Source organism: Muntiacus reevesi, chromosome 2, assembly GCF_963930625.1.
Source record: "Muntiacus reevesi chromosome 2, mMunRee1.1, whole genome shotgun sequence".
NCBI classification, from domain to species: Eukaryota; Metazoa; Chordata; class Mammalia; order Artiodactyla; family Cervidae; genus Muntiacus; species Muntiacus reevesi.
In genome coordinates this window covers 171,326,547-171,340,274 of record NC_089250.1, presented here as the reverse complement: position 1 = coordinate 171,340,274, position 13,728 = coordinate 171,326,547, and the positions used below count along the sequence as shown (strand labels likewise).

At 57.3% G+C, this 13,728-nt stretch overlaps 1 protein-coding gene across 1 annotated transcript in view; it reads left to right on the top strand.

The window, feature by feature from the left end:
- The window catches only part of TCERG1L (transcription elongation regulator 1 like), a 191,473-nt gene that overhangs the window by 122,449 nt on the left and 55,296 nt on the right, over positions 1-13,728 (top strand). Inside the window, exons 5-6 of the mRNA XM_065920163.1 lie at positions 4,314-4,405; positions 8,074-8,162. Coding sequence (XP_065776235.1) covers positions 4,314-4,405; positions 8,074-8,162 — 181 coding nt within the window. The remainder of the gene's footprint in view (positions 1-4,313; positions 4,406-8,073; positions 8,163-13,728) is intronic.

The window sequence follows — 13,728 nt, the reverse complement described above, 5'->3', positions numbered from 1 at the left end:
TCTCCCACTGGTCCCCACCTGCAGCCAGGGCTGTGCTGGGCTCTGTACAAGGGCTGAATGTGTGTGTCATGCGTCTCGTGCTGGTTCTCACACAGGTGCCCTTTCTCCTTCCCGGCTTCCACGCAGCCTGCCCAGGCCTTCTTGCTGCCCAGCCCTGCCGGGAGGAAAACCAAATTGCAGGCCGTCTGAGAGCTCTTCCAACCTCAGAGCTGGGCTGGATCAGTAGACCAACTGCCCCGAAGATAGGACCACACTGCCTCCCTCACAGCTTGGAAATGTATCGTGGGCGCCCCAAGCTGGTCAAGGTCTTATGACTTGTTGATTTCCCTCCATAAACTAGTTCTTTTTGACACCCTATGGTTGTTTGATGGCGACACCATGGGGTTTGTGCAGAGGTCAAAGCACACGGGGTGAAGCAGGTCAGAGGGAGCTGGGGTGGCCCTTGCGGAGCCGTTGCATCAGCCCTTCCGGGATGAACGGGGAGACGCAGGCTTTACAGGGGGCTCTGGGCCCGGCCCAGCCATGCAGTGAGGGGTCTTCTCAAAGAAGCTGTCCTGTGACCAAGCTGGTCAGGCATGCAGCCCAAACGCTGGACTTGAGGAACCAGTTTCTTTATAGGAATCAAGTGTTCTCAGTTCAGTTCAGTCACTCAATCATGTCTGACCCTTTGCGACCCCATGAATCGCAGGACGCCAGGCCTCCCTGTCCATCACCAACTCCCAGAGTTTACTCAAACGCACGTCCATCAAGTCAGTGATGCCATCCAACCATCTCATCCTCTGTCGTCCCCTTCTCCTCCTGTCCCCAATCCCTCCCAGCATCAGGGTCTTTTCCAATGAGTCAGCTCTTTGCATCAGGTGGCCAAAGTACTGGAGTTTCAGCCTTAGCATCAGTCCTTCCAATGAACACCCAGGACTGATCTCCTTTAGGATGGACTGGTTGGATCTCCTTGCAGTCCAAGGGACTCTAAAGAGTCTTCTCCAACACCACAGTTCAAAAGCATCAAGTGTTTTCAATAAATGAAAAAAGAATGTTTTCTCAGGTAATGAGGGAACACACATAAGCAAGACTGCTGTCATTGAGAATAACGTGACGAGCGCAGATGCTGCTATCAGCTTCCTCGCACGTTGTTTTACAGCGTATATTATTGGCCCGAGATGAGAAGCTGCTCCTCATATTTCAGGGATACCTGATAGCTTTGTTTTCTGTCTGGAGTCCCCCCAGCCCCCCTCCCCCCTGCCATCTGGGAAGGAACCCAGACCACGTGCTTAGGGGTGAACAGCCATCTGCTCATTTCTGCACATGCCTCAGGCCCCGGTCCAGCAATTAGAATTCGGAGCCCAGGCTCATAACCAGACCATTCCACCTCCTTGGAAGTTCAAGCTCTCCTCTTCCTTCCCGGGGCCTTGCTTGGGGTGGGGGGCTTGGGGGGCATTCAGCTTCTTCCTGTTCTCTGACCTCCTTCACAGAGCAGGAGTCGAGGGTCCTAGGTCCTTCGGGAGGCTCTGGGGAGGTTCTCCAGCCAAGATCTCCAGGGCAAGGCAGGGTGCCGTGTTACCGCCTCCTTTTCTCAGGAGAACTGCTCTGATGGGGTCTCCAGATGCTGCTTTCCACAGCCGTCTCCTTGGTGGTCCCCCCGGCACAGGCCCTTGCATGTTTCTGCCTGGTGTAGATACCTTTCCGAGGTCACCCGCATCCAGATGTCATTGCAACCCCTGTCCACCCACCCTGGGCTCCAGCTCCCCACTCTGTTCCTCAGCTGCAGCAGTGAGAACCGCTGGGTTCCAGGGCTGCCCCCCGGATGCCTCCTGCAAACCCACCCCCGTCTTGCACAGAGCTGGTGGCCGGCGGGATCAGGGCCTGAGCTGAAGCTGCCGGGGTTCCCTGACTCTCAACTGCATTATCTGTCAGTGTCTGCGGGAGGCATGGGGCCAGGGCACTGAGAATCTACTGTTGACCCAGTGGGACTTTATGGCTCTTTCCACCTGCAGAGGAGCACCTTGTCACTGGGAGCTGCTCTGGGGTCTGCAGCCCCGAAGGGTCCCCAAGAGAAGGAGAGGAGCAAGCAGGCATGGAGGCAGTATGGGCCGGGTGGCCCTGCCGTGGGCATTGATGAGGCCTATGTTAACTCGGGCACGTGATCCCACACATAGCATAACACATGGGGGACACAGCCGTGGGACTTTACGAAGAAACCCTCCCTCTTGGGAGGTCTGTTCTCTGGGTCACTCTCGTCTCTTCCTCTGATTTTTCAAGCAGAGCTTCGGTGTCACCCAGTTAGTGACCATCTTGTTATATCACCCCCTCTGTCGGCTCCTCTGTCTTTTGCGGGTGGCGTGATCTGTTTCGCAGACACAGGAAGTGGGTGGGTCAGGACCGTCCCATCTGGAGCCAGCCTCCTGGCCCACACAGACCTTCGCATCTCGACCAGAAGATGCCTTTGGCAGAGGGGCTCATTTTCACAGGTTCTGGAAGCTGCCCGGGAGCTCTGCTTATCACTGTGACGGGTGATAAAGTAAAGCCCCACCGCCCTCCGGGGCGGAGCGTGGTGTTAAATGTGGTCTGTTGACTCAGATTGGGTTTATGGTTCAGCGAAGAGCTGGGAGCTCCTTCCCCAAGTCCAGGGATGAAATGGCCCCGTAGGTGGTGTCTCCAGGCCCAAGGCAGGCCTCTGGGTGGTGGTCCCTGTGGCCTGGGAGGCGAGTGGTCGGCACTGGCCACCCTTGTGCGAATGGAGTGTGCAGTCTAGGCTCCAGACACACTCGGTGTGGAGACGTGAGGGCAGCAGGAGGCCCACGAGGTCCGGGGGCCACGCTTGGTTTGTTTGCCCCCAGCCTGAGCTCAGGGCTCTCAGGCAGCCAGACCAGCCAGCTGGCCCTGGGGCAGAGCCCGCAGGCCCAGGCACCCTTCAGAGCAACATCACTGACAAGGGGCCTGGCTGTGCCCAGGGCCGCCTTTGTCCATCAGGCCCTGCCTGTGACAGACGGAGGCCAGGCCTCGAAGCTGGCTCCCGCCTGCTTTTGCCTTGTCCAGATGAAGCTCCTCTGTGCGGACTGGATATTTGGTCCCGGTTCAGAGCTGACCTGAGGGCCCCGAGGCACCTCTGAGATCAGTTGTTAGTTGAGTGTCTGCAGGGAGGTGCTTCCTCACCCAGGGCTCTGGAGAGGCTGCCCCGGAGCCTGGACCCAGCTCTGCAGCCACTAGGGGGCCGGCATTGATGCCCGCTGTGGTCACCACTGCTGGGCTCCTCGCGGGAGCCAAGCCCAAGCATGCTCACGCATGCACGTACACACATATATACACACATGCACACACACGCACACATACACACATGCACATGCACACACATACACATATATACACACACATGGACACACACGTACATGCGCGCACACATGCATACATATGTACACATACATGCACACACATACACATGTCCGCACACATACACATGCACACACACACACACACACACACACACACACACACACACATTGATCCCCTATGTCCTTCCTTCCTCCGTCTTACTGGGCAGGAACCTCCCCGGGACCTCCCCGGACATGTTGCCCAGACGGAGCTCCAGGTCAAGCAGCCCTTTCCCGACCCTTCCCGGCCCTTTCCCGACCCTTCCCGGGTCTGCTCGGTGGATGTATCTCTTTATGAGGCTGGTTTGTGGTTGGGTGGCTTGGAGTTTCCCCTCATCCTTGGTCCTAACTGAGTGATTAACCTTGCCGCCCGTCACTGCCTACAGACGTCTGAATACGCGGCATGTTAGAATATGATGAAGCTGACCTGTTTTCATATCCAGCCTCAGGTTTTTGCCATGTTCCATCAGGCAGTCACTGTCTGCACAGTGAAAGCACTGAGAAGGCTGCCCGTGGAACCAGAGCCTGGTTAGTGAGTGACGAACACTGGCAGCGAGGGTGTGACCCGCGTGGACCCCACTCCTGCTCAGGATCGGGGACCAGGGTGGCCCATCATAGCCGCTGATACAGCCTGCTGGCTCTGCCGCCCACACTGGCCCCTGGTCCTCGTCGGAGCGGCCCGAGTCCTGTCCCTCGTGGCCCACACGGCCTGGCCCAGCGTGGTCAGTCACTCCATGGCCAGTGCTGATGGGGTCGCCAGGCTGGACACGAAGCCCTGGCGGAGGCTCGGTCGGCACCGTGTGGTCAGACAGCGAGGCTGGCACGGCTACTGCGGGACGCACTGTGCGCGCCGGCACTTAGGATTCCCGAGGCTGCTCTTTGTCCGTCTTCGGTTTTAAAGACTGATGTGTCAGATGGATGCTAACGATGGTTGTTTTGGTCCCGCAGACAAAAGCAGAGAGCGCAGCCGGGCGCCCTGCCCCCCAGCCCTGGTGCTGCATCCGGAGAGGAAGAGCCCGGCGGGGGATGGAGAGGACAAGGTTGGTGGCTGCGAGGCGCACAACCCCCACCCAGGGGCCCTGGGGCCCACACACCCTTCCCCCGATTTCCCACCGACTCTCGGCAGTGACGCTTTGCAGTCCCCTCTGTGGTACTGGGCCACTGCCAGGGGGACCGCTGCAGAACCCAGCAGAAGGGAGGGCTGTCTGGGAGCCAAGCAGGAGCAGCCTGGCCTTCCCGTCTGCATCCAGTCCAGAGCGCACTGGCAGGCTCTGCTCAGAGGGGCTTGGGTGCCCTGGATTCTCACGTGTGACGTCCCCCTGTCTTAGAAGGTGTGTGCACACAGCGGCCAGGCTGTGCAGTTGGACACCCGTTGGGCGAAGCTGTGATCTGCATTTGGTTTCACTGCTACAGGAAACCAGTGCATGCTTGTGTTTTCTGAACACAGAATCTCAGGTCCTTCCCTATAAAGCAGCATTTTATAGATTGACTGAGAACGTGTTGAGTGCATTTCCTTTCCCATGAATAACCAAGAAGTCAGCTTTTACTGCTGCCTTTGAAAGTCATAAATGGCACAGAACATGCTCTGATCCAGCAAATACACTGGTGGCCTCCGGTCTGGCCCGTCAGACACCCTGGTGGCCTCTGGTCTGCCCCCGTGCTGTGTGAACATTCTCTCTGCCTACGCTGCCATCAGCCTGATCTCTACCTCGGCCTGCTAGGTCCCCGCTCCTGTGGTTGTCCCGCCCGATCCCCGGCAGCAGCATCGCTGGGCACCCTCAGCTGCGGTCCCCACCATCCTCTGCCTCATCAGTGCTGGGGCTAGAGGTGTCAGTGAATCACGAACGATAGTGCAGATTAATGTCTTGCTTCCCAATGAAGGATTTCTCTCTTTGAGATGAACATCCATGCCAGAATTGCATCTTTATTAAACAGATCGTCTTTCTTCTGCTTTAACAACTTTCTTTATCTCTGCGCTCTGTGCGTCTAATTCACTTTTATTACTTCAGTGCGGAGGGGAGTTTTATGCCATGATTAGCCATTTTTATCACCAATAGGAAATCATAGCCAGCGTGCCACACCAGAAGACGACCTTGGCAATTAGCGGTGGAGAATCCCAGCATCGCCAAATTTAAGTGTTAGTCTCTATATCACAAATCATGTCCCACTGTATTTCCCTGAAAAATTTATCGGGGGAAATCTACTACTCACAGAGGCCCCTCATTGGGTTTCATTGTTCAATTAGCTTCGTAATGAAAATCTCCCCTCATTTTCCTGATTGGATTAGTAATATAAACTCTGGTCTTAACATACCCGTGTATTTTTAACACAACTGTTTTTGAATACACTTTGTTATGCTCATTATTTATCCTGAACTTATTTTCCCATAGGAAACTAAGACTTTCTACTATCCCAAAATTCCAGAAAAAACAATTGTCCGTGAACTTGTAAATTAGGAATAATCATATAAATTGCAAATCGTTTATTCCAAGTAATTACCTGTCACAATGAAATAAGGGCAGTGGGCAGACCCCAGTAAGATTCTAGGATGGTCGAGTGTGTGAGAGACCGCCCCTCAAGCCCTGGACCGCACGTGTCTAACCGTTAATGAATGGGGTCCCCAGCAGCCACGCTGGACCTGGTCCGCTGACCTTTGCATCCCGGGCCTCCCTACTCACCCTCTGGCCGGCTCTGCTGACACTGGCTGTTCACTCCTGGTGACGAGGGTCCTGCTAGGGCATGAGCAGGAGGAGGTCTCCCTTCATTGTCTGCGATTTTACTGTAGCTTCAAGTGACTTCTTTGGGGTTTATCTCACCCGTATAGATAGACCCTGGTGATCTTCTAACTTTATATTTGCATCTTTCCTCTCGGTGCTCTCAGAACCCGGCCCTTTCCTCGCTAACAACTCTGTTGGAAAGGAAGCTGGGGGGTGGGAATGAGCTGTGGCCCCAGGGCCCTCGGGGGACCCTGGACAAGCGTCTGGGCTTTCGGTGTGATGGCCCTGTCCTTGCGCGGCCGCCCACCAGCGGCGCCCCACGGGGCACGGGGCGTGGGTGTCCTGGTGTTCGATCATCCCACAGCCGGCTAACCCTGTCCTTACCTACACTGCCTCATGAAGCGCTGACACTGATGGCGGTAGGAAAAGAGTCTCAGCTTTCAGGATGACATTTAACTTTTTCTAAACGAATCTAGAGCTTTAATTGCCCAACAGACATGCGTTTGGATGGACTCTGGGAATTGGTGATGGACAGGGAGGCCTGGTGTGCTCTGGTTCATGGGTGGCAGAGTCGGACACGACTGAGCGACTGGACTGAACTGAACTTAACGTTCTCAGCTCAGAACCTGGTTGCTGTTTGGAATAATGTACTAGGATTTTGTAATCTTACCAATTTTTCGAGAGAAAGCAAACGCGGTCCTTATTATATTATTCTAAATTTGAGATTAAAATAATGAAAACAGGAGGTAGAAAGAAAGACATGTTTCCTGGCCACTAGAGTTTATTGTGGTTTCAGTTTTCTCTTAGAGCTGCTCAAGGTTTGAGATAGCACTGACTTCTTAAAAAAATTTCTCATGGTAATTTTTCATTTCCACCTTAGAAGTTTGGTTCTGTTTCCTTTTGCTTAAGGGCTTCCCTGGTGGCTCAGATGGTAAATAATCTGCCTGCAATGTGGGGGACCCGGGTTCAATCCATGGGTGGGGTAGATCCCCTGGAGAAGGGAATGACTACCCGCTCCAGTACTCTTGCCTGAGAGTCCCATGGACAGAGGAGTCTGGCGGGCTGCAGTCCACGGGGTCGCAAAGAGCTGGACACAGCTGAGCAACTAGCACTTACGCTTTCCACTTTCCCTTGTTTAATAAAATTCAGTGTCTGTTGTATATTCGCACATCTAGATAAGTCAGTCTGACTCTTGGATTCACGTTTATGTTGGTGTTATAGTTGTCTATGGTTTTTAATCTCAGAAAAGCTTTTATTTCTGTCCAGATTCTATCCATAATAAGCAATGATCAGGTGTCCTAGCTTCCTAGCTGTAGTTTTTTTTTTTTTTTAACTTTAGGAAATCTTCCTTTTCTTCTAGGGGATATCATGCTCAGACATTCTTATTTTCCACATGAAGACAGAGTCGGTGCTTTTCAGACCCGACTGTGTATCACAGTCAGCTACACCATGTGAAACAGGCCGTGAACTCTGCCCCCAGGTGGATACTCCAGAAATGGGGGGCGGGGGGCGTCCTTGGAGTGACAGGGCACTGCAAGGACACAGGCTTGTCCCTTCCCCAGCCCCCCGGGGCCCCCGCCGCTCGGAGGGCTTCTGCCGCTGGAGGCTGGGCTGCTGACACCGTGAGTCCAGCCCCTCAGCCAGCCTGTTTCCAGAGACGAGTCCAGGGGGGCTTCTGCTCCGGGCGCCGGCCGTTCAGAAGCGCTCTCAGCTCCTCTGCCCGTGTCTGTCTCTGCAGAAGCAGGCAGCCAAGCCATTCGGGATAATTACAGGGAGGCCCTCGTCTACACGCCAGTTGTGCCGTGAATTCTAAAGTCTCACGTGACCCCCCCCAGGGCTGCGCGATGGCTCTGCTGAGCCGGTCATTACCTAAGAGCCGCTGTGGGCAGGTCTGTCTGCAGGAGACTAGTTGGTCTTTACTTGGTTGCCTCTAATTGGAGAGGAGTGTTTCAATTTGTTTTAAAGTGCTTTCCTGCTTTCTCTATTCACAGGAGCCTCCGTCAATCCTGGTGACCAGCGAGGACAGCGCGCCCAAAGGCACGAGACCCGTGGCATCCACCCCGGTGCCGGGATCCCCCTGGTAAGACACCCCGAGCCTGGGGGCCGGGGAGACAGCCCTCTGACCAAGCGCTGGTCTCCACCAGAGAGAAATGCATGCCCTGTGGGTAATGCTGTTTTACACAAAGCAATTTGCAGCTCCTGGCGGGTAGAGTTCCACACCGTTGTCACCATCTGCCAAAAGAAAAATAGCACTTAAGTGATAAGTTATCCTGCTCCAATATATTTGCAAATATACAGTAAAGTAGGAAGGCCGTGGCATATTGATCTGAGAAAGGCCGTGTCTGGAGAGACGGCGGCACGCCTTGCACTTCAAAGGCCTTTCCGTGGACTCCAGGAGAAGCGTAACCAAGGAGCTGTTAATTAAAGACGTGCCCGCTCTCTGTGGCTGCCCTGTGAGGATTCCCGTTCTCTGAGCCTCCGCACTCAAAGCGCCCTCCACGAGGGAGCCTCCGACTCTGGTTTTCAAAAATGTCCTTTTATAATGGAGTAATTTAGAAGCAGAAAAAAAAGGTTATTATAGTAAAATTAGTTTTAAAGCCTGCAGATTAGACTGCAGGATACGGTTGGGAGGAACAGCTAATTTAGAGAAAAGGAACAGAGCCACTTAACGTGCCATGGAGGTAGGAGCGACAGCCGACCGCGGTCCCCGGGCGTGGCGTCTGCCCTGTCTGATGTCCTGAGTGGATCCCGGCATCTGTCCTGCCCTGGCCCCCCGCGTGCCACGGGGAACCCTGCTCTCAGCTGGACAGACGGGGCCCCGCCCCTTCTCTGCTCAGCGGTCGGTGTCACGGGCACCCACGGGCCTCCCACCCTCAGCTCCAGTGCTCAGTAAGCCGGGGATGCCCCACAGCTCCGGGGCCCCTGACGGTGACGCCTAACGACGCAGTGTTTCCAGGGCCGAGAGAGTCCTGCCGTTCAAGTCGGGTCTGACACCAGCTCCTGGGCTAGCGCAGGCCCTACGGCCGAGGCCGGAGTCCCAGCCCCCTGGCCTGTACGTCTCCCCAGCTGACTGCAAGTCCCGGGCTCCCACAAACTCCTTCAGGTTTGAAAATTTGCTAGGGCGACTCACAGGACTTAGGAGAGCAATTCATTTGTGATGAATTCTGTCTTACACAGGGCACAGCCCAGGGACAGCCGGATGGCAGAGAGGCATGGGCGGGCTGCGGGGCAGGGGTCTCCGGGCCCCACGCCCTCCTGGGGCTGCCACCCCCCAGGACGTCAGCGAGGGCAGCACGCTGCAGCCCTCTGAACCCGGTGGAAGCTCCCGAATGCTTTGTTACTAGGCCTGTCCTCCCCGCTCCTGGAGGGTGGGCGTGGGGCCAGAAAGCCAGCCCTCTGATCATGGGCCGGTCTTTCTGGGACCAGCCCCACCCTCCATGGCCACGCATGGAGGCGCATCAGTCACCCTGTCCTCAGCCTGAACTCACGTGAGGTTGGGATGCTCCTTAGGAGTAAGAAAGATGCCCCCGTCGCTCAGCTGATTCCAAGGGTTTTAGGAGCTTGGTGCCAGGAACTGAATGGGGGCTGGAACCGATTCAAACTATTACTTTGTTTGTGATGCCACAGACGCTGTCCAGGATCTTCCAGAACCAAACTCTCTCGCGTGTGTTTCTAAGGCACGCGCACTTGACTGCAGATCATATGAGCGGTTGCGGTCAGTTCAGCGAGGCGTGCGACCCTGTCCCTGTGTACTCGATGCTGACCCCGGGGTTATAATTGCGTAGGAGACCTGGCCTTGAGCCCTAGGGACTTCCAACTGTGGAGGCTGCAGTTTCAACGTCTCGGTAATGCTTGTTCGAGGGCAGAGTGCTCCGTGGGACCCTGGGGTCGCGGCGTCCTCAGGGGTCGCTCCCACACGCCGCGGGTCCCCGGTCTGGAGGAATCGCTGATCAGCCCTCCAGCGGCCGTGCAGGCCACTGTCCTCTCTCGGGGAAGGGGGCGGCGGGGCTTCAGGGGGCACCGCGCCTGCAGCTTTCCGAGGGGTCATTGGGCCCGCCGGCTGAACTGGGCCTTTTTCTCACTTCTGATCCTCTCTTTCCGAGCCTCCCTGACCCCCCCACCTGAGCAAGGCTGCCTGGCCTCCCCGAGCATTCCGGGGTGAAGTGTACCGGCGTTCAAACAGCCCCACACCTGGGAGGTTGGGTCTGCGTGCTCCCTGGAAAGTGCAGGAGGGACCAGGAGCTTGTGGGGTGGGGGTCCAGGGGCGCGGGGGCAGCGCCAGCCTTGGCTTCTTCTGTGGCCACCTCCTTCCCAACGGGGGCGGTTGCGTGCGGCGTGGTCTGACGTGTGCTTAACCTGAGTGTGGCACCCATGGAAACTCGGGGACAGCACACCCCGGGATGACGGCGGTCCGCCTCCGGGAAGGGCTCCTCTGGCCTGGGGGCTGTGCCTGCTGCACCCACTGAGCTCAGACCACCCAACACCCCCATCCCTGGGCTGGGCCAGTCGTCAGCCCAAGCCCCGTGGCACCCAGGTTCTCGGGAAGCAAAGAAGTCCTCCAGGGGTGGGGGAGGCCGGGCCGCCAGTCCCTCCCCGTGCGTCCCTGCTGGCCACTCTCCCACAGGCCAGGATGCTCACGGTTCCCCACGCGTGTGAGAGCTCACCCAGACGAAGAACGCGCGGGCGCCTGCTGCCGTCAGCCCTCAGAGAAGCAGGAACCCGCAGCGGGGTGTCCTCCTGCCGCGAGGCAGGAAGACGGGGACAGGGGACAGGGTCTGTGAGATGTGAGCCCAAGGACCCTGCAGGCCCCCGGGCGCTGTCGGAAGCTGGAGTGACCGAGGCGCGGGCAGGGCTGCCCGGGGGCCGGGATGCGTGAGCCGCATCAGTGTCCGCTCACCACGGCCGCGTGCTGAGCGCCTCTCACGTCTCAGATCTGCCTGTTCTTCCCTGGACGGGCGGCCTCTCCGCGGAGGCCCCCGCTGGCCCAGCCCCAGGCCTGCTCCTGCAGGGCCCTCCGCCCTGGCCCTCATTAGGCCGGGCAGGGGAGCCGGTGCTCGGGGGTCCCTGCAGTGAAGCCCCTGCCGTGCGGAAGCTGGACTATGACGGATGTGACCGCAGAGTAGGTGGCACCGTGACTGTCCAAGAAGGCAAGTGCCCCTGGACGCCCCGGCCCGTGGTCCAGATGGAGTTGCCTCGAAGGTGTTTGCTTCGCTTCCTGCCCACGGGAGGCTTGCTCTCACATCAGAGGTCACCGGGAACCCCAGGAGCTCCGTGCAGAATGAGGCCACAACCAGATACGCATTTCTGAGCATAAACCACCATGTCTGTTTCCACCCTCTTTCCCCTGAATCTTTGTGTCTACGAGCCCCATTGCCTCACCCGACCTGGCCCGTGGAGCTGGAGCTGCTCAGAACTCCCAGGTCAGCCCCTTCCCGGGGACAAAGGTGGGCAGGACGGGGAAGGGGGCAGAGAACAGAGGACACAGAGGCGCTGCCTTCTGGGTTCAGAGGCCTCAGCCCTGCAGCTGTGACCCAGGGCACACAGGGTCCACCCTGCAGGCGGGACTCTGCTCCAGGGACAGCGCGCTCGGGGACAAGGGACCCGGGTGCGTCTTCCAGTGTGCGGGAGGGGCCAGAGGCACGGAGCCCTCCCTTGCTGGGCTGAGCTGGACGCTTGGAGAGAGAAGCAGAAATATCTTCCCTCTTGCAGAGCCATGAACGCTGGAGTGTGCTGTATGAAGGCGATGGGGGGATCATTTTGTACAGCAAGCCAGCAGTCCCCGTTTCCACTTGCTAAAACGGGTCTTCGTGCACTAGGGCTGCTAAATGTGGATGTTTTGTACCAGACTTAACTAACTCTGGCACGCTAATTGTACCCTCTGGGATTTGGGGACAGTTAAAGAGGAGAGGGAACATGGCAGCCGTCCAGAAATTATACATTGTGATTAAGCCAGAGGAATATACACGTATTGCTTAAAGTGTGCATAAACGATACATGAAATTAATTCTGCATCGTGCAGCTGGCTCGGTCCGGTGGAGACCAAGCGTGACCAGTGGACAGATTCCTCCCAGGGAGTCACGTTTGTTTACCTGCTGCCAGCTCGTCCCTTCAGTCCCACGGGCGTCCCTGCGGCATGGGAAGGGGGCTCTTTGCATTCTGGATGTGGGCGTGTGCGTGTGACTACTTGTCACTCCTGTCTCCGGGGTAATAATCCCCCATTCAGTCTCTAACTGGCTCCGCTCACCCGTCACTGCAGAGGCTGCCTGGTGGGGGCGGTGGGGGTTGGGGCTGCTCCCTGAACGGCGGTCCAGGCGCTGGGTCTCTCCGAGAGGAGAGTGTGGCGTGACGATCCGTCTACGCAGCTCCCGGTGCTGACGGTCAGTGCGTCCTGCGGGCAGCCCACCTACAGCATGGACCTGTCCCGCATCTGGGGAGAACCAAGTCAATTCCGGTCGACGTGAAGCTTCTTTCTTAACAGCCGGGCTTGGAGCCAGAGTGGAAGGAGCCCAGGAGCTCAGTGGGATGATGACCTGAATCTGACTGGGGCCTCCCATCAGGGGGACCGTTTGGAGTTCACGTGTCTTTGAGTCTGAGTGTATCCCCTTCTCGGGAAGGATAGCCGCGCAGGTGTGCGGTCTGCCCTCAGCCAGCATCCAGGGAGGTGAAGGCTGTCAGCAGCTACCAGGACTGGAGGCTGAAACCCCTCCACTCTTTGCCCACCAGGAGCACGGCTCAGGGCCCCCCCCCCCACCAGGGGCTGCAACAGCTTCACTCACCTGCTTCCAACTGCTTCTTATTCCCCAGGTGACCCCGCTCACATGTCAACCAGAACCTTCTCAGGCCCTGCAGACCCCCGGCTCTGGGACCCCAGGACACCTCCCAGAGCGAGTGGGAAGGCTGGGGTTGGCTGAGGCTAGCCTCACACAGCATTTGAGGTGCTGGCTGGGGGCTACCTCTGCACCCCTTCTACGCCAAAGGGTGCATGGCCCCCTCCCTGCCTCTGTGACCAAGGCTGCTGGCTCCTCGGTAATTCTGGCTGAAGTGTCCCGTCCCCTGGGTGTGGATGCACACGCCCCAGACTTTCCCATGTGGGCAGATCCTTGTTGACCCACTTTCTCAGGGAACTCATCACTTGCTGTTAGAAACTCTTGGAAGTTTAGACTCTACTCGTCTTTCCTCCCCTTTAGGGTCTGTCCTGAGTCAGGGTCCCCAGAAGCACACTTTGGACAGCGCTCCCAGTGCCTGGAGTTACTGAGGAGTGGTTTCAAGGCAGAGGAAGGCGGGGTGGGCAGGGGAAGGGGGAGTAGCGCTCTGCTAAGAGGATGTGGTCTCAGCAGGGGGCCAATCACCTCACCGTGGATTTGCCCCATGCTCTGACCCCAGCAGGCTGCTAGGGGAGGCGATCCCAGGGCGGCGTGGTCTCTAGGTGCAGTAGTGACCTGCTGAGCATAGCTACCCAGAGCCCAGGACGGACACGCTCAGGGGCCGGGGACAGTGTGCCTGCCCATAAGGTGATCCACACGGAAGGACGTTGACGTGACCATGCCTGGAGTCCTGGACCAAGCTGGAAAATTAACAGAAAAGAACAGAAGATAGAATAAAAGTTAGAAGGGACTTAAGAAATCATCTGAGACTAGACCTGCATT